This window comes from Indicator indicator, chromosome 1, assembly GCF_027791375.1.
Source record: "Indicator indicator isolate 239-I01 chromosome 1, UM_Iind_1.1, whole genome shotgun sequence".
NCBI lineage: Eukaryota > Metazoa > Chordata > Aves > Piciformes > Indicatoridae > Indicator > Indicator indicator.
In genome coordinates this window covers 97531440-97557842 of record NC_072010.1, presented here as the reverse complement: position 1 = coordinate 97557842, position 26403 = coordinate 97531440, and the positions used below count along the sequence as shown (strand labels likewise).

General features: G+C 44.0%; 1 protein-coding gene and 2 non-coding genes across 3 annotated transcripts in view; 2 read left to right on the top strand and 1 right to left on the bottom strand.

Annotated features, from left to right (window-relative positions):
• The first annotated feature begins 2545 nt into the window (after positions 1 to 2545).
• Positions 2546 to 2617, top strand: TRNAP-CGG (transfer RNA proline (anticodon CGG)). The gene has a single exon. It is a non-coding gene; the product is annotated as a tRNA-Pro (tRNA).
• Positions 2618 to 3056: 439 nt separating this feature from the next.
• TRNAP-AGG (transfer RNA proline (anticodon AGG)) lies at positions 3057 to 3128 on the bottom strand. Its single transcript has one exon. It is a non-coding gene; the product is annotated as a tRNA-Pro (tRNA).
• Positions 3129 to 7318: 4190 nt separating this feature from the next.
• The window catches only part of MPZL1 (myelin protein zero like 1), a 32575-nt gene continuing 13490 nt past the window's right edge, over positions 7319 to 26403 (top strand). Inside the window, exons 1-3 of the mRNA XM_054391202.1 lie at positions 7319 to 7448; positions 19850 to 20004; positions 23163 to 23376. Coding sequence (XP_054247177.1) covers positions 7319 to 7448; positions 19850 to 20004; positions 23163 to 23376 — 499 coding nt within the window. The remainder of the gene's footprint in view (positions 7449 to 19849; positions 20005 to 23162; positions 23377 to 26403) is intronic.

Below are 26403 nucleotides of genomic sequence, written 5' to 3'. Positions count from 1 at the left end.
CCTTTGGAGTCATGTTGTGGAGGATTGTTGCATTTGAATCCATTTTAACCTGTTTGTTAGAGCTTGTATTCCAGGGCAGGCTGCAAATATTCACTGTAACATTTCTTCTCTCAGCAGAGTGTACCATCTGGATGTGAGTGATTGTATATATAGATATACGTGTGCCTGCTTAGGGAATGTGTGTCCCGAGCAAGGGAATGGAACTCTGAAGGAGAGGCAGACGAAATAAATGGTGGAATTAAACCAAACCAAAGTCTGTGTGTTTCCTCTTGCAGAGATGAATGAACCTGAGGACAGATGGAGAGCTGGTAGTAGCAGGCAAAATAGGGGTGGGATTTCCACTGCCATTGTAACAGTTTAATGTTCAATTTTAACTTATTTTGTGGTATGTTTTACGTTTGGGGAACCGCAATAACCAGTGTACTTAATCCACAAAGAAAGGTATTCTTTGGGGTAAACAGTGACACCAGTCTGACGCACTCCCTGTCCCAGCCCTGCAGGTATCAGATATCTAAGAAGAGAAGGCAGCAAAGCCATCTAACTTAGTGCCATTTCTCCAACAGTTCCCTTAGTTCAGGGCATAAAAAACTCAGGGTGACACACAGAGACCCTTCCTGTGAGATTTCCCAGCTTCTGGCAATCAACAGTTTGGAGACTTTCTGTGCTGGAAGTTGCATCACTATCTTCATCCTTGATAGCTTTACTCGTTGCAGGAAAAAAGACACTCGCTTCTCAGCTCAAGGTATCCACATCCCTCTCAGGTGATGTTTACTGAGGTGGCACACAAACCTTGCCTCATCTTCAACCCAAGTGAGAGCAATTTTAGAAAAGACTCTTTGCCAGTATTAGTATTGTGACACTGCAAAGCAGAGGATACATGTAGGTTCAAATCCCTGCCCCATCCATACTATCAGGAAATGGTGGCTTGGGCAGTGTGGTCTTGTATCCATGAGGTGTACCAAGTCAAAAAGTTTTGACTGAAATGTAGCCCATGTCATGCTTTGGTGTATGAGGCAGCGGTTTTTGAGGGGTGGTGTGCCTATTCAGACCTATATATGTCTCTCAAATTGCTGAGTCTGGAATGTATAATCATTGACTCATAGAACACTTTTGGTTGGAAAAGGCCTTTAAGATCATTGAGTTCAACCACCAGCACAACACCACCATTGCAAATAAATCATGTCCTGAAGTGCCATGTATGCACATATTTTGATCACCTTCAAGGATGGTCACTCCACCACCTCACTGGGCAGTCTGTTCCAATGTTTGACCACTCTTTCACATGTATGCTGTAAGAACGCTGATGGCTGAACATGAAAATTACTTTGACAAGAAAAATCTTATATAATTTATGCAATTCCTCTGGTGTGGATGGTGCCTGAAAGACTGGGGCAAAAAAGTAAAAGCACAAATTTTATGGGGCAGTGATGGATAGAAAACAGAATAATAAAGATAAAATGGGGAAAGGAATGCAGCACAAGAGCAAGCTGTTTGGCAGAGTTCTTCCCTTCATGGTTATTTTATGATTGGACCATGTTTAAACTGTAGCAAGCCACAACAGAGTGTTGGATGGTAAGGACTGGGAGCAGTAACTGATGGGCGGGATTTTTGAAAGATGTGGGATGCAAAGAAGGCTTGTACAGAATCGTGGAAACATGAAGGAGAAGCTTGAGGATGACAGGGTGTTATTAACAGGATACAGCATATCGAGGCTGAAGTGGGAGCTGAAGAAGCAGCATGGAGCGAGTTCAGAAATCAAAGGGAGTCAAGGGCTCCTCTGGGCCCCAACACATAAGAAACACAACCCAACGCTGAGGCACCTTTTCCAAGATGCCCAAGGCCCTTTCTCCTGTACACCTCAAAGGCCACTCCTAGGGCCTCCTGCTGTCGCCCACGGGCCCGGCCACCTCACAGGCCGTCGCTTCAGCTGCCCGGGGGGTGCTGTCATGACAGGATTCACTCACGCTTGCATACGTAGTTGCTTGCGTATCCCCCACCCAAGACCCGACCGGCACAAAGATGTCGGAGTTTAATATCCCCGCCCCTCTATCGAGCCATCCGCACCAGGAAGGGGGCGCAGCGCTCAGGGGTTAGGGTGGGATAAACCAAACCCGGGAGGAAGGGGAGAGTGGGTGGTATCCCACTTCCCCGTTTTCATCCGCTGAGAACGCGCTTGCCCATCACGCACGTCTGGCGCGGGCACGAAGCTAGCGGGGGGAGTGGTACCTGCGCGCCTGTTACTCATGAGGACTAGGCATCCTCTCTGTCAAGTGCAGCCGGGGGGTACGGGAAGGGCATGCCACGGGTTACGCTGGCACGGAGGAAGTTGCTGTAGCCTCCGCAGTTAGGGAGAGGAATGGAGTGTTCCGAAGAGGTGGGCAGAACCATTTGGAGTCAGGGGGAGTAAAAGGGCAGCCCCACAAAGATACTGATGGTAGGTGGGTAGCGCTGGTAGTAGGCGGGAAGGAAGGAAGTGAGTGGAGTGAGTGGAGGGAGGGAGGGAGGGAGGGAGTGAAGTGCTGGGCTGGGAAAGCGGATACCGAGCGGCTCGTTGGTCTAGGGGTATGATTCTCGCTTCGGGTGCGAGAGGTCCCGGGTTCAAATCCCGGACGAGCCCGCTGGTAAAGGAGGCGTGCTTAGAGTCTCCTCTTTTGCCGAATCTGTTAGTGCCGGGATTTTTTTTGTATCTCGGCGGCTCAGGCTCGCCTGCAGCGGGAGGGAGTGCGTGAGTGAAGGAGCTGGACATAGCGCCCGCGGGGAATCGCAGTCTTCGCGGTGTTGCAGCAGTTGTTTGCTTCTTTTGGGTTAATTTCGGTCCTCTGTGCGAGGTGGAGAGGGCATAACGCCAGAGGGGTAATTCCTTGTATGTTTTTAACGTTGATTCCTTGCTTTAAAAAGGAACGTGTCTCGGTATATGACGCCCGTATCCCCGAGTTAAGCGTGGAAGCCTATCCTGCCTGAAGCAGAAGCAGGGGAGGACGCTGAGTCGGTTCCCTGCAGCTGGGCAGGCAGAAACGCTGGGAAGCAGAGAGAAACGAATGAATTTTTAAAAAGTCGGGCTCGTCCGGGATTTGAACCCGGGACCTCTCGCACCCTAAGCGAGAATCATACCCCTAGACCAACGAGCCGCGCTACGGCATGTTTTGTTCCCTTGCAGAGGAACGTTCCACTGTTGCGGCGTTGTTCGGCTCTATCTGTGGCCGCCGTTTCGCTGCCACGGCCGTTGGGGCTGCCCGCCACAGGAGGTGGCGCAGGCCTGCGTCTGCGACCTCGGCTGGAATAGAAAGGGGCTGCCAGTCAGCACGGGGATCACTTTCTAAGATGCTCTCTTCAATTACAGCCGTGCCTATGAGATCATGGTAGAGACACATGAGAAGCCCCAGAAAATCGCATAAACGTGGTAAACAGGATTCGTGACAGTCAAGTGTGCGTAGTCCGGTCATCTGACTCGTTGAAGCGGAGTATGACGTTTCACCCCTGCCTCAGCCTAGGAAGTCGCGACGGCCGTGGTCTACCCCGGCCGGTGTCCGCTCGGGTATGGGGTGCCCGTGTGGAGTGAGCGTGTCCCGCCGGCAGCCACCTGAACCTCTGCCCTGCCCGTGCGCCAGCCGCGCCGCTGTGGCTAGCAGCCCACCAAGGAGCCGTCAGTGCTTACGGGGACTGTTCTTCACCACCGGCCTTGTTGGGACAGCTCAGACTCAGTTGTGCAGCCTGTCCCATCTGTTTTGCAGCGCTCCATATTCGTAATGAGACACAGGCGCTGTTCCTGCGTGTGTTGTTCTCCAGGTTTTCTCCAATCACTGGCAAACCCTTCTACCCCTGTGTGCAAAATCGGTTTAATCTGTCTAGCCGTTGACCGCAGTAGCCAAACTGCAAACCCCAACTCAAAGAAGGGAAATTCATGGTTCATTGTGGTAATTTAAAACTGCACTCAGCCAAGTTGTCCTACTTTACGGGTGATGATTTTATGCAGACTTTCCTACTTTACAGGTGATGATTTTACGATATTTTATTTAAATACCAGAGCCTTCTTACCACAAACACTGATGCTGGTCAAGCTAGAGAAGTCAGTGGTACCCTGTCTCTGCATAGTAACAGGTACCAAACTGATTTTGCCTGTATACCAAGAAACTATAGGGGGAGGAGAGAGGAGATGGGTGGCAAAGTAGGAGACAGAGAGAGGAAAAATGATTGCTTTAACTTTGTGGGGTTTTTTATATATATCAAATTTATTGAGAATACCTGTGGCTCAAGTTTTTCATTCACATCAATTCAGTACTGGAATATCTAGTCATTAGCATAATTTTTCATTATAAGGTTTCCTCAGAGCACTTACCCTTGCATGGTGGGTGATTCAAGACATTTTTCTTAAGTTAAGGACAAATAATTATCAAACTCTTTAAATTCCATATGCAATTCCCGTGCTGCTGCCAACTCGTGAGTTTTGAAAGAACCCCTATGTTTCTGTTTAACCAGAGGAAACATAAATAATGCACTACTTGCCAGTCACAATTTTTTTCAACTTGAAGAGGAAAAAGTAATATTGTAATAGACACTAAATATTTTCTTTCATAAATAGAGCCTGGTTTTGTTTGTTTTCAATTCTTCTCACCCTGTTTCAGAATAAGCATGTTGGGTGGGTTATTTTTTTTCAGGAATGCACATCTCTGCACACTAAACAGTGTCTACTATACAGTTCCTTTAGGAGGTACAAAGGTGCAAGCTCAATATAAAACCATCAAAATCATTAAAAGTGTAAAATCAGTCACAATATATTTGCTTCTTCTCCTAGGGATGTTACCTTTACTTTCTTTGACATAATCCTGCTTGTCTCTCTGGCAAGATACTAGAGAGCTCTACAAAACAGTAGGCTACCACAGGTCAGAATTTCTAACATAAAAGGCAGCCATGACACAAAATGATTTTTCCTTATCTTCTGAAACTGGATGTTGATTTTACTGCATGTGAGAATGCTCAGAAACCAGTTAGGCAACTTGACAGCAGCCTGCCTCACTGTCTAGGCAGTCATGCTTTCTCACTGCTGATTGTCTCACCTTGCAGAGACAGATTCAGTGTGATGAGAAGCAACTTCCCACCTCTCCATATTCAGATAGAAGCACATGCACAAACAAACAAAGAAAAAAATAGTTTATTGCCAGCTAAGTGAGCTGAATTACTAAGAAATTTGATAAATACCAGTATTATCACTAGACAGAGTTGCACAGCTGTACAGAAAAAGGATGGCATCAATTACAGCTTTATTTGGGTCAGCTTTTGTGCCCAATGAAGGTGACAATGGGATGCTCACGAGGGCTGGCACAGCCGAGTGCTTGGCACAGCACTTGGTATACTTCGTTCTTAGTAATAACACATCACAGCATACAAATGTAATATATGTTCCTCAGGACAAATTAAGTTGTTCTAGCACCCTGCATCCTCCCTGGAAATAGCAGAAGACAACAATTTGATCAGTACTATTTGGTTAAAAAAGCATGGTCAACAGGGGGCAGAGCAGATACTCTCCCAGATGTTCTCCATATTGAACAGCAGTACCACTACACAGCAAACAGGACACTCATAAGGCTGTACCTGTGGCAACATTATCTCATCTCTATCAGGGAAGGGAGAGATTGTAGGAAGCCTCTGGCATGGGGCATATGTGGCTGAATCTGGCTAATTAGTACATGAAAAGTAAGCATGTGAGCTGTATGAAGGACAATAAATGTGACAATAAGGATATATTTTTTAAAAAAGCTTTAGGTTGGCTCTCTTGAAAAAAAATCTAGAAAGGTGAAGCATGACCTGTTCAGAGAACTAAACGTTTTTAAACTCTGGAGTACTGAAGGACCTGAAGGTGAATAGTGAACTGTGGGTACTGAGGTGCTTCCATGTTTGCAGAGCATTTCCCATCACCGAGGAGAGCTGTAAGGATGGGTGAAGTTTCCATAGGAAGAGCTCTGAGGCAAAAGGTCTTGAGATGAAAGGCTTATCAGTGTGTATCTGCTCTGTTGGGAAAATGGGGATATTGATCCGTTGGCTAAAGACTCAGCTGCAAGGGAAGTCAAAGTTACCTGTGTTGATCTTTATCCCAAATTGTTGCCCTGGATTCCTGGAATTCTAGAAAACGTGCAAGTTATCTGAGGAAAAGGCTTGGAGCTTCCCTCCAGGGTGTAAATAATGACTGCATACACTGTTACCATTTTAAATGTCATGAGAACTGTAATCCTGTGGTTTATATCGGGGTGGGGAGGAGAGAGGGGAAAGCCTGTGTTTTGCAGCAGCTTACTTTGTCATGGCCCTCCTCAAAATGGCACACAGTAGCTGGGACTTTCCTGTAGCCTCTTTCATCTCCAAATGTGCATAGACGGCCAGAGAGTGACAGAGAAACAGGTAGAACGTGCGTCTGGGAGAGGACCAGAATCCATGGAGCACTGGGCAGGAATGAGGGGAGCAAACCGCATGCCTCTATAGTCTCATGGATACCATGAGCAGTAGCTTTGTATTATGACTAAGCTTGAATTCAGCTGTGATCGTCGTAGACTGCACAGCAACAGACTCACAGCTCTTGTGTAGATCTTGACTAACAAATAATACGTTTATGTGGCTGTCAGCTATTTTCAGTATTTTAAAATGTAAAATAGGAAGACCGTTAGCGTGCCTCCAAAGTATTCAGCCGCCCACACAGGTAGTTATCTGGGACCTGAGACGACAGCATTGAGCGCTGGGCTACTTTGTGCTTCCTCGCGATGTCCCTACGGAGCCAGGGCAGGACGGAGGCAGGTCGGCGGCCGCCGTACCGGCAACGTGAAAGCAGGCACCCAGCAGCGCGGGCAGGTTGCGGCCGTACGCACCACGGCACAGGCTCGTCCTGATGCCTGAAGAGGCAGAAGCGTTTTTCTGCGGCCACACCCGGCGTTTCTAAGCATTTCCCGCGACAGCACGGCTGGGGACCCCTCCTCCGCCACGCCTCCGACCCCACACACTACACCCAACCCGTAGCAGCTCCAGCTGACCCCCATTTCCTGGACCCGCCACGCTTGGGACGGCTCTCCCACAGCACCGCCCGCCGTCGGGGCGGGAGGAATCTCGGTACGTGCCCTCCTCGGAGGTGGGCAGATCCGTAAATTCCCTGTCTGGATAGGGCTCCCAGATTTGATGGATCGCTTCTCTGACCAAACCTCGGGAAGAAGCTGGGCAGGGTCGGGGCGGGGACAAGAAGGAAATAGGAGGTGTGTGCGAGTGACAGCGGTGGGACCCTATCCCGGCGAGGAAATGGGGCTGCGGGGCATAAGGGGCGGGCCCGGAGCCGGGGCGGACAATGGGGGCGCGGGGAGGTGGCGGCTGGAAGATGGCAGCTGCTGGAGGCACTGTGAGGCGCCTGGTGGCCGTCGTTCCTGCGCGGTTCTCCTGCTCGGCGTGGCTGCTGGCCGCCGCTGCACTGACCGCTGGTGAGTGAATGCGGGCCAGGCGCCGCCGCTTGTCTCCGCGGGGCTGCACTCGTAGCCCGGGCCGATTTTAATGCGGCGAGGGGAGCTGCCCTAATCCACCTGAGGCGCGGCTGGCAGTGGCGGACTGCGCTCGTCGGCGTGGGTCGGGCCCGGTGAGGGAGAAGAGAGGGGTCGGCCCAGGGCCGGCCTTTGAGATGGAGGCGAGGACCCTTGAGGTGGAGGCAGGTGGAGGCGAGGCGACGCGACGCGACTCGACTCTTCCCCGGCCTGTACCTCGCCCCTCGCGGAAGGTGCCGCACGGGATGAGGTTTCTTGGGGAGGCTCTGGGTCCAGCGGGATCGTCTCTCTAAATACAGCTCCAGATCGTCGTCGCGAGGTTACTGGAATGGAGGGCGGTTTTGCGGGCATCGACCAGTTTTACTGTTTCTGTTCACCCGGTTCAGAGTCGGCACTCTCCGCCTCAGTTGGTGGGGCTAGGACTGGCGTCGTGGGTGCATTTCCCGCGTGGCTGCGGGACGCTGCTCGCTCCCTTCTCGGCGCGCCGGCGGCAGGCCTGGCCCACGAGGGACACTTGGGTTCGTGAGGGACAAGGAGTCCGGTCCCCCAGGAGAGAAGGAAGGTGTAGCGTACCGGGGCCCTCCTGGGCAAAGCCGGCATTGCGAGGGCCCGGTGATGTGTACCGCCGGCGCCATGCATGACGGCTCCATAACAGCGCTTGCCAGTTTTGTCTTGGTTGGATTATTAAGGCAGAGGACGCGAGTCGTCTTTGTTGAGAAAAGGTACAGCGTGGCGTGGAGGTGACCGGCAGATGGGGACGCTGGAATTGCGGTAAATGACTTGGAAAACCTTTGATTTTGTCAGTCGTGGTGTATTTGGGTGGAGGAGTAATTACATCAGCTAAAATGAAGCGCTTATTACTTGTATAGATGGAGAATAAGCATAAAGCAATGGAGCGGTAACACTGTCAAGGGTAATGATTAACTTTACTGTGGCTTGTATTCTTACGGAGCAATGAGTTCTATGTTTCACGTAGCATCCTGATGTGAAAAGGTCATGCACATTTTCTGGGGTAGCATAGCATGAGTAGATTTTAGGTGTAGGCAGTGATGGTACATTATCTAAAGAGATTTTTGTTTGACAATACTTGCTTAGTGGGTAAAACTTTGCAAAGTTTTCTATAGGAATCATCAAAGAAGCCCAATGAGTTCTCAGTTCAAATGTCTGGAAAACTGTACATCTATAAGCCCATTTGGAAAGAGGTTTAAGAAGGAACTGTGCTGAGTGGTAAGAAACTTAAAACTTATTTCTAAATAGTGCTGTTTGGATTTAAGATTGCCACATTTTGCAATAAAAGTAGAAACTGTGAGGGCTTGCTGTAGATCTTCAGAGACAACCTTAACATTTAAAATTAAATAGGTAGATATATACATAGCTTGCAGTAAAACTAAGTTCTTTGAAAGTAAATGTAGAGACAAGAGAAGAAGGAAGCATATTTTCCCTGACCACAACAAAAGGTGCAACTATAGTAATGCTATGGATAGCTGAGAGTTGTAGATCATTCTACAAAGTCTGAGGTATGTAACTAAATGCAGTATTTTTAAACCAAGCAAAGTACAAGACACTCTTTTAGAAGAGACCTTCCCTAGGGTGGAGACTATCTAAAAAGTGAGATTGCAATTTAAAGGAATAAGATAGTGCTTTTAACCCTCATTTATCTTTCTTGAACTTTTTTTGTACTCATCCCTACAAATGTTGTTTTTTTTTTTTTTAATTACTTTTATTTGTTTTCCCCAACTCCAAGTCAGAAGTTATTTCCATGTTGGCTACTCTCTGCACTTATACTGTACATCTTTAATCCTCCTATCTGCTTTGAAAAGACACTTATAATTTTTTTGTCCTTGTGTGGAGTTGGCATAATGTTTATGTATTTGCACAAGTATAAATGACCAAACTGCAGGCTTTTCACTTCTTTTGCATATGTGAAATAACTTGGTGATTGTTAAGGAAAAGATGGCCTTCTAGAGTTTGAGGTTGTAAGGAGTCCTGTGTAATAAATATGCTGCCTTTTTGGCTTGTATGTGTCATTCCAGTTCCCGCTGATTTTCATGGACCCTTTTTCCATTCCCTTTTCTGTTGGATTTTCATTTAGTGAGAGGTTCAGAAATCAAAAACTGCCAAGCAAAAGGGGAAGGGCAAAAGTGGCATTTGCAGAGAGCTGTTACTGCTCAGTTGATCATCCGATGTGATGTGTGGCTGGGTAATGTGGTGCATAGCTTAGCTACCATGGCTTGTGGCTTCTGTTTCTTCACATGTCCAATGACAGAGCTGTTTCTTGTGGCAAATAACCTGCAGTGCGAGAGAAATATTACTTGGGGGACTGTGTTGTATGGACCTGTTTTTTGCCAAGCCAAGCAGGCTACTGTTTCTTCACAGGTAAATACACATAACGGGTCTAAGCTTATTTTCTTGTGTCCATCCATGTGTGTGCATTAGAAGTTCATCTTGCAGTGATAAGTGGGTTCTGCAAAGGGAAAAAGTGAAGGGGTGGATGAACTCTGCTGGTTGGGCTGAGAGTGAGACTGTTGCTCAGGTCACCTCGCTTGCAGCAGCAAGATTTTGAATATTCTGAAAGGACTGTAGCTCAATATTTTGGTGATAAAATGTGGTTTAGTGGCACCTTGTAAATTGGCTAGGTTCTTCACCACCCCAGCTACCCAAGAGTTGTCTACCACTATGTTAAATAACAGTGCTCATGACTCTTGCTTGCTATCTGAATTGCAATTGATTGTGTTAAGCAGCAGTTCCTCTGTCTGTGAACTTACCTTATCCTAAGTGGTGATAGTAGACAGTGAATGTCTTGTCTAATGTACTGGGTACCTTTAGTCTAGATGGAAGACCAAAGAAATGAAACCTAGTTTTACAAGGCAGATGTCTTATACTGCAGAGGCAGAGAAATAATATTTTGTGATCCCCACAGAAAAGCAGCTAGAACACAACTAGATTGGTCTTCAATCTAAATAAGCATCTGCCCAAATATGTCAAGTGACTGCCTCTGCCATGGATGCATGAAGCAGTGCAACTATAATGCTTACTTGTTCATGGATCTTGGTGCTTTTGCACGCATCTCAATTTTATGCTTCCGAGATTGAGAGTGATGCATCAGTGAAATTTATTTTCTTGGTCATTAACTGGCAAGGGAACTCAAATGTTCTTTGCTGTTTCTGATGTCTTTTTCTTGTATCTGATTAAAAGGAGGGACTTCAAAAGTAAATCTCAGCATAGGTTTTTCTGCTGCCCTTTGGCAGAACAATGAGGAACTCTGCATCATGTGAAAAAGACTACTTGAAAAACTGTCTCTCTGGCTTGGGAGTAGAAGGTAGTGCCAAAACTTATTGACTGACAGAATTTAAAAACAAGACTTCAAAGTAGGTGCAATGGAGGTACACAGGACTGAGATACATGGATTTTATCGACTGCTTTGACAGCTTTGCCACAACTCGCTTAAGACTTCTCAATGAAACTGTTTTCCTTTCACTTGGAGTGACAAGATGCTATTTTTTTCCCCCTCACTGAGTCAGGCAGAGCTTAGCTGAATGTGCAAAGAGGCCAAGAGAAAGTGAATATTGTATTATTAGATGCTCTTCTGAGCTTGTCTCTGCTTAAGGGATGAATATTCCCAGCATCAAGGTGACAGGAGGTGCTAGGTGCTCATGGAAGGTGTCAGCAGCTTTTATTTCTTTTCCATAGAACTAGTAGAGTGCTGCAGGACTGACTGTGTTACTGAAGACAGGAAGTTCCCTTTCCTTCAGCAGCCTGAATTTATGAGATTGGCAACCTGGGGAGCTGTTGCAGCAGCAAAAGGTTGGTCTGGTGATTGGCATTTGAGAGTGAAACTAATAGGCAGCAGAGTTTTAGTTGCTTTGAAACTTAGATGTCAACATTGGTTCTCTTGACTGTCTAGTTACAATTTTTGTAGCTGATGTTACTTTAAATCATATATGAATGAGTGGGGTGTAGATGGCAAGGTTTTGATGCTGGTAGGGATGCAGGAACAGTCTACGTGAAGAGTGGCTGAGGCTGCTGTGTGCCTTGTTTGAACATAGCCAGTTCCAGCCAGGTTCATCAGACTCAGGGAACAGGGGCACAGCAGAGTCCCTCAGTTGAGCTGGTGGCCCCTCTGCAATAATGTTTCAAGAAAGGAGAAAGCACTCGTAGGCAGTGAGGAGTGAGGGGAGAAAATGTGTGAGGAACAGCATTGCAAATCCCAAGGGGAGAAGGTGTTCTAGGTGCTGGGGCAGAGGTTCTCCTGCAGCCCCTGGGAGTTTTGCAAAGAGACTACAGTGGAGCAGATACTCACACTGCAGCCCATGTATGACCTCAGGCTCAGTAGAGTCTCCTGAAGGACTGCAGGCTCATGGGAAGAACCCGTGCTGGAGCAGGGGTGGGTGTGAGCAGCAAGGTGCTGTTATGGACTGACCACAACCCTCCTTCTCTCCCTGGCTACCTGGGAATGACAAGGTAGAGGAATTAGGAATAAAGGAATGAATTTGAGCTGGAGGGAAAACAATGTAAGGAAAGGTATTTTAATTTTTGTCTGGTTTGCACCTTTCAACTCTGTTTCAATTGGCAATAAATTAAAGTAGTTTTCCCCAAATTAAGTTTATTTTGCCTGGGACAATAATTGCTAAGAGATCTCCCTGTCCTTATCTCTACTCATGAGCATTTTCATCATAATTTCTCCCCGTGTCCAGTTTGGGAAGAGACAGTGAGAGATCAGGTGGATGGACATCTGGCACCTAGCTGCTTTGCAGAAGAAAGGAGTAAATGCCACACACTGTAGTTGAGAGTCATTTCAACAGTAGACTTCTATGTTTTCCAGTCTTGACGATGTTTCCCAGTCTTGGCGTGTCAAGTAAGAGTATTACTGAAAGCACTGTTTCACAAGAGTGTGTTGGTTTTGTGACTTATGACCCCTAGTCATTAGGAAATCTCACATTCTCCTTTCTGATGAAACTTCTAGTCTCCTGGGAAACCATAGTGAACATACTGGCACTGACTTTTCTGTCATTTTATTGAGAGTTTTAAATGTGAACTGCTCAGAGTCTCTTGTATTAATGCATTTCTTTCCATTTTCCTGCTCTGTGACTGTCTCATCAACTTGTTATCTGTAGCAGCCTGTCTGAATCTTTTAATCTTTCATCAGATTTTTTTTATTTCCTAATCTGTAAATGCTTTATTTATAAATTTTATAAATTACTTTATTACCAGATGTCTAAGATAAATAAAGTGAGTTGCTTGTATCAATTAACAAACCGATGACTAGCAATTTCAAGAGGAAGCAAATGTAATGCTTCTCCCAGTGTAGGATGAGAACTCCTGCAGCTGTAAGCATCCAATATTTAGAGATCTGATAAAAGTTTCTGCTTAGGCTGTGTTTGTGCTTGTGAAAGTAAGATGCCTATGATTACAGTGTTAGTTTTTTGCACTCGTGGTTTGTGAGGACTCTTAATGGTCAAGCTGAGTTGGACCCAGGGGAATTGAATTTGTTTTGGTGTGTTCATAGTCTTAATTAACAGAACTTTTTCATTGGTTCCATGATCTCAGTGGAGACTGGTCTACAAAGAAAGTAAGAGCTGTGTGTTAATCAGTGTAAACTTTCAGTGCAAGGAAGGATTTCTATCAGAGTGGGGACTATATTTCTATATACAAAAATGTAGAATAGAAATGATTAAATTCCAAAAGTTTTTTGTTTTCAACCAGTGTGAAACAGGTGTAAGCAACCAGGGGATACAAGTAATCATAGGGAAATAAACACTGTGGCTTTAGTAGGTATTGTTCTCCAAGCACTGTCAGCTTAGGCAGTGTTGGATTTATACAAATACTGTTACCAAATGTTTTGGAGGTGCTTAAGAGGGCCTGAGTGAAGTAAAATAAGTTTGCAGGTTTTGAGCAGATCCTTGTAAATGAGAGAGACAGTGCTTAGGAGAAAGGCCTACAATTTGAAAAGTCTGGTGAAATCAATGCTATAACATGGTTGGGGCCAGGAATCTTTTAATACATAAACAAGTCTGGATGCTTGATGAGTCTTGGCTGAACTGGCCACAGATGTCCTGGAGAGTATGATGTGGGGAGGACTCCCATCAGTGTGCTATAGACAGTGCCTGGCTGTCCTCTCGAAGAGTTTATTGAGCAAGGATTCCAGTTGAATTCACTTACCAGTGCAGTGGTCTTTTATGTTACTCTAGTGAAAACTGTAAGCTTGACTGCTTTTAATATCACTAAAAGATAAATAGGGAACCACAACTTGGTTAACTCACTAGATGTAAACTCTTGTGGTTAGGAATGCTTATCTGCTATCAATTCTGAACGACATCTTTCCATACTTTGCTGCTTGGTAACTGTAAAGGCCTCTTCCACAGGTGAGATTTCAGAGCAGTATATTGTTGCCTCTCTTTAAGAGTATCAGCGATGGTACAATATGTGGGAATTGTGAGCTGGGACAGGGATGAACTGCCTGAAAACATGTAGTCTTTTCACTAGTTTTGTGCAACCTCGCAGACATGTTAGGTTCCTACAAAGTTTTCAAGAAGCTCTGCATCTTCAGATATGCTTAAGGTCCTGGAGAGCTACGTATTTGGAGTTAGGAAGGTCTCGTTCATTTGCAGCAAGTACTTTAAAACAGTATAAAGTCAGTGAAGTTGATGAGGTGGTGATACTGTGTAATGAATAATGCTTGCTCTGGGCATGCTTATGTTGAGTACTACACCTTCTATAGTCAGTTCATGGAAGAAAGCAATGATCTTGCATATACTATGCCTTCCCTTTAACAGCACCCTTGGAGCAGCTTGGTTACAGGAACTGCAGTACTTACTGGTCTGTTACTGACCTTTTTCCAGAGCAAAAAGGATATTGCAGTAATGAAGGCCATGATGCAAAATGAACTTTAGACCTGTATAAGTTGAACAGGTAGCTGGAAACTCTGCAAGACTCCCGCTTGACCTTAAAAAGGTTAAAAGCCGAAGCTACTGTACGTGTTATGAGTTTGAGAGACATACAGAAGTTCCATGGTGATAAATGCAGTTCTGGAGGGCTCTGAGGGAAGCAGTCAGCCCTGTTGCACCCCCATTTAGTGTGAGCTGGCAACCTAGCATTGACAAAGATGTCAGACTGAGACTGTTGTTTGAAAATAAGGACACAGTTCCTGAGCAGAGACACAAATTTGAGTGGTCAGCGTAGTGACTGGGAACAGAACTGGTTATGCAGATCAGATCCCTGAGATGAGATACTAAGGAAAGAGACCTGAGAATAGAGAGAGCATTGAAGAATGGAAATAGTGATGATGAGAACAATAAGAAAAGGTTAGTAAGATTAGTAAGTTAGTAATTACCAAGTATGTGTATTTTGAGAATAGGAGGGAAGATTAGGATGTAGTCTTTTCATTGAAGTGCGAGGGCTAAAATTTAGCTGGCTAAAGTTTACAGTTAATGTAATTGGAGTAAAAGTGCTCTAACAATGCTAGAAATGTAAAAGAAATGTCTGAAGAAGCACAGGTGGGCTGCTTTTTTCCCCAACAGTTTTGATGGTAGGTAAGAAAAATAGAAGCATTTTTCTGTTGAACAGAATTAAATCAACTGAAGGGTAGAAGAGATTTTCAGAGGGAAGTACTTGGGATACAGGCAGTTGGACAGGGTGACAGGATCAAGGAGGATCTATGGTAGAAGAGCAAATGTTTATCTTTGCCCTGTATACCTTACAGATCCCTGCCTAAAGCTCTTGTCTTTCTCAGTCTCCTATGATAAATGATTTCCTCTTGAGAGGAACCAAGGCTGAGTAAGCTTGAGGAATGGAGCAGCAGGCAAGTATGACTTGAATATTACTCAAAATTTAACTTTCTCCGAAGTATTTAAAATAGATGGAGGAGCTGGAACAAGGATGTAATCCTGGCAAATGTGGAAAGGAAATGAGCTAGAACTGGAGATGATCGTATGGATTTTTTATGGCAGAAGAAGCCAAAAGAGTTCAAGGTACTGAGAACTGCCACTGCATCAGTGAAAGTGTGGGACCAGAGTGCTAAGGTTGTTGAATTGATGTCAAATGTTGTGGCCTCTCTGCCACTTCCAAGCTATCACATAACTATTTGAGGAGCTTATGTCTCATGCTGCAAGACAGCAGAGGCAGGAAACAATTTTTCAAAGTGGTGCACACTGAAAGAGCAGCTAAAGTAAGGGACGTTTTTAGGCTGGAGGGAGAGAATGAGCTAAGAAAAACATCAGTTGGAGACACTAGTAGAAAAATTAAACTAGCTGTACTCTGTACAAGATTGTATAGTTCCTGCCTTCCTAGACTGTAGGGAGAAGTTGTTTGTTTTTTCTTTTGCGTTGCTACGGTTCTCTGGTGTATTGCTAGTGAGTTACAACAGTTCTTCAGATTAAGTTGTCTGTGCTACCCACTGCCTCTGTGTGTGTGTGGCAAGGAGTTTGTGGTACCACATACAAACAGACAATGTCTGTGCAGACTCTTTTGCTCCCACGTAAATGCTGAGGGCATCTTGCTTGTTTTATGCTTGAAAGGAAGGCTTGTTCTGTGGCATGGACTCAAAACAATGGATTTTATTTTTCTTTTCTACTCCATTATCTGGAAAAAATACATAAAGAACAGCAGTTCTGAGTCTATTTCATTGAATTACTAGAAGCCTTTATATGTTCCAAATAAATATTTGGTAATTGTTTTACAAAATAATATTTTTATGGCTTATAGAGTACATACAAGGAAAAGGAAGTTCTGATACAACCTCTTGATGAAAATCCCCCTCACTTAGGATGTATTTCTCTTTCACTCATTTGAAGTGAGAGCAGTGATGACAGGGCAGTCCAAGGGAACAGGGATAACATGACCAGACTGAGGCATTAGTGAGTTTGAGAAGTGAACAGTGTGGGTTCTGACTGGCAAAGTAAATGAGTGGTTGTTTCTTTTGGGTTTGGTTATTGTAATTAAACTGGTATGCTTAATTCTCTCATCCCTGCAGTGCTTAACATTCTCATTCCGTATCCTCTGGGTATGTATTCTGCCTTTCCCTGGGTTGCTATGCTGGTTGGGTGAGAGACAGCAGTTCCTACACAGCCACAGTGGTTGTTGGGTATACCCACATGATCAGGGCGTTTTCCATCTCTTTCATTGTTTGACCACTTCACTGACTGAACTAGAGCTTCTGGGACTTGCAGGTGGCCTGTATTGCAGGGCCAGTTGCTGCTCCTTGCTGTGTTTGTGGCCCTGTGTTATAGCCAGTCAGCTCGAGTTGACCAATATAGTTGGTAATCTGGAGAAAGGGGAAGTGGTGCAGCTCATGTGAACTTTGTTTTCCTAGGAACAAGGCTTAAAGTTGTGTATGTAAAAGATGGTCTCTAAAATTATCTGTGAAGCATGGAGTTTGCTTAATTTTAAGCTCTGATAAGCAGGAGGAGTTGGGGATCTGTGTTCTGTAAGCATGTGTTAGAAGCAGATCACAGAAAGGAAGGGGTTGTAAGGGACTTCCAGAAATCATAGAGTTCAACCCCCCTGCCAAAGCAGGATCACCTAGGGCAAGCTGCACAAGAACACATCCAGGTGGGTTTTGAAAGTCTCCAAAGAAGGAGACTCTACAACCTCTCTGGGCAGCCTGTTCCAGTGCTCCATCACCCTCACCATAAGTGTCTCACTTATTGTGTTGAGGTGGAACCTCCTGTGTTCTATCTAGCTTGTACTGTTGTTCCTTGTCCTATCACTAGGCACCATCCAAAAAGAGACTGGCACCTTCATCTTGACACCCAACCCTCAGATACTTCTAGATATTGATAAGATCCCTTCTCAGCTCCCACCTCATTCAGCAGTGGGCCCACATTTACCCTACTCTTTCTTTTACCACTGATGTATTTGAAGAAGCCCTTGTTCTCTGTTACTTCCTTTGACAGATTTAATTCCAAGAGGACTTCGGCCTTCCATGTTGCATTCCTACATACCCTGACAATATTCCTATATTTTTCCTACAAGACCAGTCCCTTTTCCCACATACTATGAACTTTTCTTCCACATGACTTTTTTCAGCAGCTCCTTGCTCATCCACACAGGTCTCATTCCTTCTCTGCTTGATTTTTTTTTTATTCAAAGGAATGCACCTATTGTGAGCTTGGAAGAAGTGATGTTTGAATATTAACCAGCACTCTTGACCCATGGAATTCCTTGAAGTAGGTCTTTGAAGAGGACAATGTTAGCCCTCCTGAAGTCCAGGGTTGCAATCCTACTTATTGCCCTGCTTCTTCCTCATAGGATACTAAACTCTACCATGTCATGTTCACTGCTGCCAAGCCTGACTCCAACCTTCACGTCCCCAGACATCTCTCCTGTGAATAAAGACTGAGAGAACTGGGGCTGTTTAGTCTTGAGAGGCGAAGGCTGAGAAGGGATCTTATCAATATCTAGAAGTATCTGAGGGTTGGACGGACAGGAAAATACTAGAGAGGGTCCAATGGAAAGCTATGAGGATGATTAGGGGAATGGAACATCTGCCTAGTGAGGAAAGGCTGAGAGACATGGGGCTGGTTAGTCTGGAGAAGACTGAGAGGGGATCTTATTAATATTTACAAATATCTGAAGGGTGGGTGTCAAGAAGAAGGTGCCAATCTCTTTACAGTGGTGTCCTGTGATAGGATGAGGGGCAGTGAGTACAAACTAGAACACAGGAAATTCTACCTCAGCATCAGGAAAAACTTCTTTATTGTGAGGGTGCTGGAGCACTGGAATAGGCTGCCCAGAGAGGTTGTGGAGTCTCCCTTGGAGACTTTCAAGGCCCTCCTGGATCTGTTCCTGTGTGATCTGCCCTAGGTGACCCTGCTTTGGCAGAGCAGTTGGACTCGATAATCTTCAAGAGGTCCCTTCCAGCCCCTACCATTCTATGATTCTAAATGACCTGATTTATGACAAATCTATACCTCCTGAGTGTCATATTACTTTAAAGAAGCCTGCCATCTCACTTTTGAAGTTTGCTGAGCTTGTAGCTCTCACTTACTAAAAGTATAAACCCTATGATCTAAGGACTGTCATAGATGGACTTTTCTTTTTCTTCCTTTTTTTTGGGGCGGGGGAGTGGACACGTTTTTGTTTGGATTTTTTCCAATTTTTATTTGTTTTGGTTTTAAACTGTGTTTAACTGGAATCTTTCTCTTCAGTTGCCTACTTCAAGAGCTAGTTTACTCAAAGCTGAGAAATAAACAGCTAAGATAGAAGAAGCAGAAAGGCTTGCTCTCCTCTTCTAATAAGGGAGGAAACCCTCTGAATTTGAAGATATACTTGCCCAGAAACAGAATGATGTGATCGGAAGCAGATTACTTGTACCATCTCTGTGCAGACAATTATGGTTTAATAAAAATCAGACCTTACATTTGAGTTGCCAGGGATGTGTCACATGTGCACCTATCCACAGTGATTTTACAGGATGTTTGCTTTCATATGGATATGACACTAACACTGAAAGACTCCTCTGTGATGCTACAAGGTCATGCTTTGTTTCTTAACATGAATGAATGTACAGGTGTATCTTTGCTTAAATCTGCTTAGGGATACTGTCTGCAGTTCAAGGGTGCCAGATAAAGTATATATTCAACAGGTTTTCCAAATCAAGCTGACTTTCAGTATTCTGAAGGAAAACTAACAGCACAAGCACAATATTAATCTTGATTCCTTTAAATTTGGAGAGTGATTGTGATTTGCTTGCTATTTTGATCATGTGTAGGTCTTGTGGTAGAAAAAAATTAACTACTCTGTTGCTTCTGAGCTATAGCTAAGTTACCATTTAAGAGCATTTAAGCACATAAGTAATGTTCCGCAAAAATAACCAAAGACCTCGTAGCGTGCCAGCGAGCAGAAGCAGATGGCATAGCTGGAAGCCAGAGAGATTTACTCCTCAGCTTTCTAGGGGTGAGTTTTTGTACTGTGTACAGCAGAAAAAATCAGGAGATAGGAAACAAGATGCGAGACAGAGGGGAAACTGAGTAGTAGCTGGATCTAAGATGTTAGTTCCTCCAATGGGGCTGATTTATTACAATGTCTGCTCACAACTGGTAGGAAAGAGTTTTAAACTTATCCTCTTCAGTATATAGAGTTGACTTCCACAAACTGTTGTAGAGGAAACATCTGTAGGTGGAAAACATCCTGTAAAAGATAATGCAAGGAAAGAAGTGAACTAGTCTGCTCTATACTTGTTTGTGTTGCAGGTATAATGCAGTGACTGCACATGCGCTTGTTGTAAGAGCTGTTGACATCTCTTCACTTTTTCCCTTGCAGGCAGTGTGATAGGAACTTTATAATGCTTGTAACAGCACTGATGCCACTTTTCCTTCTGCCTCCACCTCTTCACCTTTCTCACACAGTATCAGCAGTAGAGGTCAACACGCCGGAAGAGATATTTGTGGAGAATGGGACAGATGCAAAGCTTCCATGCACATTTACATCTGTGGAAGTGATCAGCAGCGCAGCATCAGTTTCATGGAGTTTTCAACCAGAGGGAGCTGCAACTCGTATCTCAGTAAGCAATGGCTGTAGGGGAACAAATCTGGGAGGGGAGACTATGATAAATGTGCAGAGGTCTTGGTTCTGAGGAACAAGCAAATGTGGATTTGGAGCCTTCTTTCATGTGTCTTGTCTCTGTCACTGTGATTTTGGGGGTGCTTTTTTAGAGTTGTTTAAAAATATTGCCATATGCTAAATCTCTGGAAGGAGTAGAGTGTGCAGTGGTAGTAGTTTTAGTCAGAGGAGAGGGTCGTTGATGGGGTAGCAGTATTTAGGAAATAGTTGAGCATATAGATGAGTGAAATTTACTGAGTTCTGCATCCTCTTGTGCTTGAAATGAGCTGTGGGGCTGTGAACAGAATGATAATGGTCACGGAATTTGAATTACTGTTACTACAGTGTTACATTTTGTTGTGCATGTTTTTTATTTTCTACTTATGTATAGCCTCTATTTGCAGGGGTTTAATATAAGACCAGTCTCCCTCATTTCTAAGCAGAATTTAATCGGTCAAATCAGTAAGCAGTTACAGCCTCATATTTTAGTTATTTGACAAGTGAAAAATCAGACTTGCATGCAACTTAGGCTATTTTAATAATTGCCATCACCCATTTCCTGTATGTTGATCCCAAGTGTGCTCAGATCCTTTGAAGGTGTGAACCTTCAAAGAAAGTGGCTTTGGTAGGTTGTTAGCTGTCTTTTTCCTCTGTTGTTTAACCTGTGTACTTCTGAGTCTGCTCTCTGATGTTTCTGTTTCTGTCTTATTCCTTGCCCTGAGTGAGAATTAAGAGGAAGCAGAACAAAGGGTTCTTGGGCAGCAAGGAAGTTCTGGGGACAGGAGGTTTCTCAGCCTGTTAGTGTTTGTCTCTTTCCCTCTGCTGCAGACATGAGATCATTTCAACCCTAGGAGCCCTTCAATGCTCCGAACAGAGATGATCCAAAACAGTCTATGAGCATCTTGCTTAATATATACAGCTCTGAAGAGTCACCTTCTGAAATTTCAGTGAATAAATACTTAGTTTTGAAAAGGGAGCTCTTTTCTTTGGAAAGTCAAAGCAGTAGCTGGGCATATTTCCCACTAATGTTGGACAGGATGGTGATGTTTTCTACTCGCCATAGAAATATCTGCCATATATCCTGTTTTGTCCTTCCCTTTCAGCGTCACTGTTCAGATCCCTTATTGTAGAAATACAACTTCAGGGCATAACATTTTTTTGGAAGTGAAGTCAGTTTAGATATTCTGCCTGAATGTAGTTATCAGCACAACTGAAAGAAAAGATGTTATCTTTGAACAGATGTGACCCCTTATGATCTGATGTTTACTGCCTGTTTCTTTTGAGGGGCTGGGAGGGATGGAGAAGGAAGATGAATTTTTATGTTTATGAACCTAAGTCATGTCAATTACGTGGATTGGTGGACATTAATTTGAAAGATCAATCTCATGACCACCTTATGTCTGAGCTAAGTATTTGCTTGTGAAAAGGATGGTCATGTGCCTCTTTAAAATCAGCACTGGCAATCTTGTGGCCATGTGGGGAGGCAGACTTGACTGAAAGCTTCACCTGCTTGAGCCCTTCCTTCCCCCTCTACAGGCCTGGTCATAGAGGTATCTCTGCTTGAATGAAACCTCTGTTGACAGCAGAGTTGCATAATCAGCTTTAGGCTTCAGAAGAAGTCTCGTGTTACATCTCTTAAACACAAACATGGAGTGGCTTGAGTAACTTAGCCTGTGCTTCAGGACATACTTTGTGATTTCTCCTCCTTCAGGTGAGCGCACGTAGAGAGCTGAGGAATCTGCCTCTTTCTGTTAAAGACTTCCAATCAGATGATTCCTCCCTGTGCACAGAGGTGTTGTAATGCAGTGTCTCTGTGCTAAAGGTTATAATCCATCTGGAAATGCTGCAGACTGATGCAGATTTCCTCTGATATGTTGACAGATGACTGTGTGCTAGCAGACTTCCTACCAGATGAGGTAGTTTGTTGGATTCATGTTAACCTGACAACAGATTGTCAAATTGACTGCAGCAAAACAGGTGGTCATGTGCACATATGTGATCTGGGCAAGATTTGTGCTGCTATATGATCAGGCCTGATATTCAGGGTGAGGGTCTGATAGAGAGGACGTTGGGAACAGGAAAAGAGATGAGAGACGACTTCAGTGGAAAGAGGACTTGTTTTGTTCTGTGTTGAAGGCATAGCTTCCCAAAGAAGGCTGTGGAATGAGGAAGCTGGAATATTGTCTTAAATTTTTTTAAACATACTTCAGAAATTGAACTGAAGAGAGTTCAGGTTGATTCTTGGTTAAGTTTGTGAAATGAAGAATGCATGTGCTCCTGCAATACAGCTTTGATCCATCTCTTACGGTTGTAGACAAGTGTTTAAACAAACCGTGTTTTTGAAAGCAGAGTTGTCCTGTAGACATAGTGCACAGACAACTCTGTGCACTTCTGTTGTAAATTCCAGATTTGGTCAGGTAGAGAGGGGAAATATGCAGTTCTTCCTCAGACTTTACTGAATGGTTCATTCTGCAACGATTTTTGGTTGTGTCCAGGAAACGCAGGGCTCGAGTGTAACATAGTCACCTAAACCCTGAGAAACTATTGTATTTAGTCACTGTGAAGGTTTCTGGAAAACAGATGTGCTCTAAATTGTCCATAGCATTTTTTTGGGGGTAGAAGGTAGGAGAGGATTGCATGTTAATTTAGCTGTTGCAAGTAACACACAGCAAAGGATGAGGCAGGAAACTTGGTCTTTTCCTGTGCAGAAGGTTTCCTGTGCTTTAAAGACAGATGATTGTGGTCCAGAACTGTTGTGTCCTTTAATTATTCCCAAGTTACTATCTCTTTCCCCCACCTCGTTGTCTGCAAAACCTTGTTTCCCTCAGAGCAGGAAAAAAACACCCTGAACAATCCAACCACAAACCCAAACTAACAGTAATCCAAACCTTGCAGTCTGTTGTAGTAGTATGATTGAAGTATAAGCCATATCATGATTATGGGATCAAGAAGCAACAAACCAGACTAAAGTGGTGAGGCAGGAGGGGAAAAAAATAATCTCAAAAACTAACTGTGTATAATACAGTGGATTCTGGGAGAATAATGTTATCATAAGAGAAGCATGGTAGCTCTGTAATCTCTAATTGGATTGTTCTTATATCCTCTTTTCCTTGACTGCAGTTTTTCTATTACTTTAATGGAAAGCCATACCCTGGAAAGGACATACCATTTAAAGACAGGATCACTTGGGCTGGAGATCTTAACAAGAAAGATGCTTCTATCAGTATATCAAACATGCAGTTCCGAGACAACGGCACTTACATTTGTGATGTCAAGAACCCGCCTGACATTGTTGTCAAACCAGGAGAAATCCGAGTTAGAGTTGTGGAGAAAGGTATTCCCCTACTTATGATTATTTTAATTCCTTCATTTTATTTATTTGTTTGCTTGTTTATTATTTTCCCCTCTTTGGTATCTATGTCACTTTTCTTGAGGGTGAGGGGGAGTAGCCTGGAGGGAACAACTATCTTTTTAATTCTTTCAGGTTCTAATAATGGAGCAGATATTCTGAGAGCTGTTTAAAAAAACTGTATGTCCTTTGTCTCTATACCCAGTGATTTCTATGCTTTTAAGAAGTATTAGCAAAACCAGAGGGAAGCCTTGATGAAAATCCATCTTCTTATTTCAAAGTCCTGTGAATTTTCTTGGTAGTTTTTTTTTTTTAATTTTTTATTTGTATTATGCTACATCAAGGGTTAGGATGATTTTTGAAATCTGGGTAGCAGGGAGAGAAAGTGGCAGAAGCTTCTTTTCAGAACCCACCTTCTATACATACTGGAAAACAAAACTAATAACCCAGCCTGAGCATGTACTGACTAACAGTGAATACTACTGTCTTCCCTGCAAAGGTGTTTGTTTGGGATGTGCATTCAGTCTTTTACCTGGATGTTCTTACAGTATCTGTGATAACCCTTATAAACTGCAGGGCTGGCTACTTGCAATTATTCAAGGCTTCTGGTTAGCATTTGGTAACAGTGATCACACTTGATGAGCACTTATGTTCTGTATGTCAACTTGGCTCTTTATTGCCTTTGGCCATCCAAACCATTTGATTGTTCTGTCTAAGCTGGAGGTCAGCCAAGTGGGACTTTTTCTACAATAAACTGGTTCTTACAATGATCAAATTTCCAAATGTATATAAATTTAATAAGGACAAAAATAAATGTTGAATTAATGGCAGTGCTGAGACAGCTTTTGAGACAGATTTTAACATGTTAGGGTAGATACCTGCATGTATACTCTAACTAGAGTGCTAACTGCTGCTGTAACAAGTGTGTAACCCTGCTCATGAGGTTGTTCCGTATACTTATGTAGGCAAGGTCTATCTCTAACTATTCTCTTCAAAGAGCAGTTTGAGTTGCATGGGATCTCTGCAGATCCTGCCATCACTTAGAACTTCCTGTTTATTTTTAGCTTGAATTCTGTGTACAATGAGGTTTATTTTATGATGACATACTGATAGTCTCTATGAAGAAGCAGTAAAGTAACTGCTGTCTTGGTAAAGCCTCTTTATATTTTAACCCAGGTGAAGCAAATGAAGGCTGGCTACACTAACTTGGCTGATTTTTTTCCAACAGAATTGCATGCTGGCTTCCCCATAGGTCGAGCATCTGGACAGGAGAATCTCGCTGGTTCTGAGGGGAGCCCTATGTTTCGCATACTTCTTATCTTCAGAAAAATGCTGCAACAATTGTCTTCAGACTTCTAGGAAGAGTTTGAAAACAGGTTTTTTCAAGCTATAGCTGTAAATGTCTTGCATTCTCACTTAGCTTGAAACTACTGTTTTGCTGTTGTAATAGGCTGTGACTCATGCTGAACTGAGATGGAGAAATCTTTTAGATTGAAATAAGCACATGTTGACTCTTCTGCATTTTTAAAAAATACATTTAATTGTTCTGAATTACAATTCTGGTGGTGTAAATGGCTCAAAGCCACCACTGTGGTTTAAGCCCACCCAGCTGGCACTAAACACCACACAGCTTCTCACTCTCTTCTTCTCCCTCTGGTGCGATGAGAAGAAAATAAAAGGCTTAGGGGTCAAGACAAAGGACAGGGAGGGCTCAGTTCCCAGTTATGGTCATAGGCAAAAGACGGACTTGACTTGGGGAAACAAAACCAACTTCATTTAAACAACAAAACCACAACTAATTTACCAATTGCATGAGAGAAGGATAGTGAGAACTACAACTAGATCTTAAAAATATCGTTCCCCCCTTTTCGCCTTCTTCCCAGGCTCAGTTCTGCTCCTGAGTTCTCTGCCTCATCCACTACAGAGGCACAGAGGGGTGAGGAATGGAGGTTAGGGTCAGTCTGTCCTGTGTTGGTTTTGCCACTCCTTCTTCCTCAGGGAAAAACTCAATCCTCCCCTACTCCAGTGTGGGGTGCTCCACAAGTGGCAGACAGGATTCGCCAGGAGCTGCAGTGGGTCAGCCTGCCATCTCATCATGGGCCACAGGGGAACTGGTGCTCCAGCACAGTGTCCCCATGTGTCCCTCCCCTTCTTTGCTGACCTCTGTCTCTACATGGTTGTCTCACACATACCACTGCTCTCCCAAACAAAAGAACCTCCAAAGCAAAAGAACTTGCCAACAGAGTTTCTCCTCTTAAATATGTTAATGCAGAGATGGTGATTGGCTTGGCCTTGGCCAGAGCCAAGTCTGACTTGGAGCTGGGGGAGCTTCGTGAAGATTCTTACAGGAACCATGCCAGTAGACCCCCCCTTTGCTACCAAAATCCTGCCAGACATAAACCCAAGACAGCTACATGCATACTTACACATTTAAATGATCTCGTAGATGCTTGATTAGTCTTGATTAGTTTTGATTAAACATTTAATATGTTCTGGGTTGGCTTAGCTGTTTTGAGTTGCTAACTTGGCATCATTCATCTGATTTTCACTGCAGTATCTATGTAGATTTTGCACAAACAGCTCTATGAACTGTCCTGGAAGAACGTTACAGGTAGGGATGAGAATCAGGACTGTTCTTTTACTTGTGCACCTGATACTGGAAAGGACTATTGTTCAAAGCCTGAATGGCAGAAATTTGTAGGGAATCTCATGTCCTTACGTTAGGCTGTCTCTACTCGTAATAGGAGGCTGTATTCAAGAGAGTTTGTATTCTCTGGAGGTAGTCCATCTCTGATCTGAACTTTCATGGGGAAAATAATTAGCATTGTCATATTAACATCATTATAATTTGCAGAAGTGGAAAACTTCATTTTCCTGCCTACTTCAGAAAGCTGAAACTAACATGTTTCTAGCCAAAATGGCAGTTGCTTTGAATTCTGGTGACATTTAGTGAAAAGTTCTCTTTGGGAGGCAGTATTTTTTTAGCTTGTGTTAAGCTATTAAGTGTTAGCT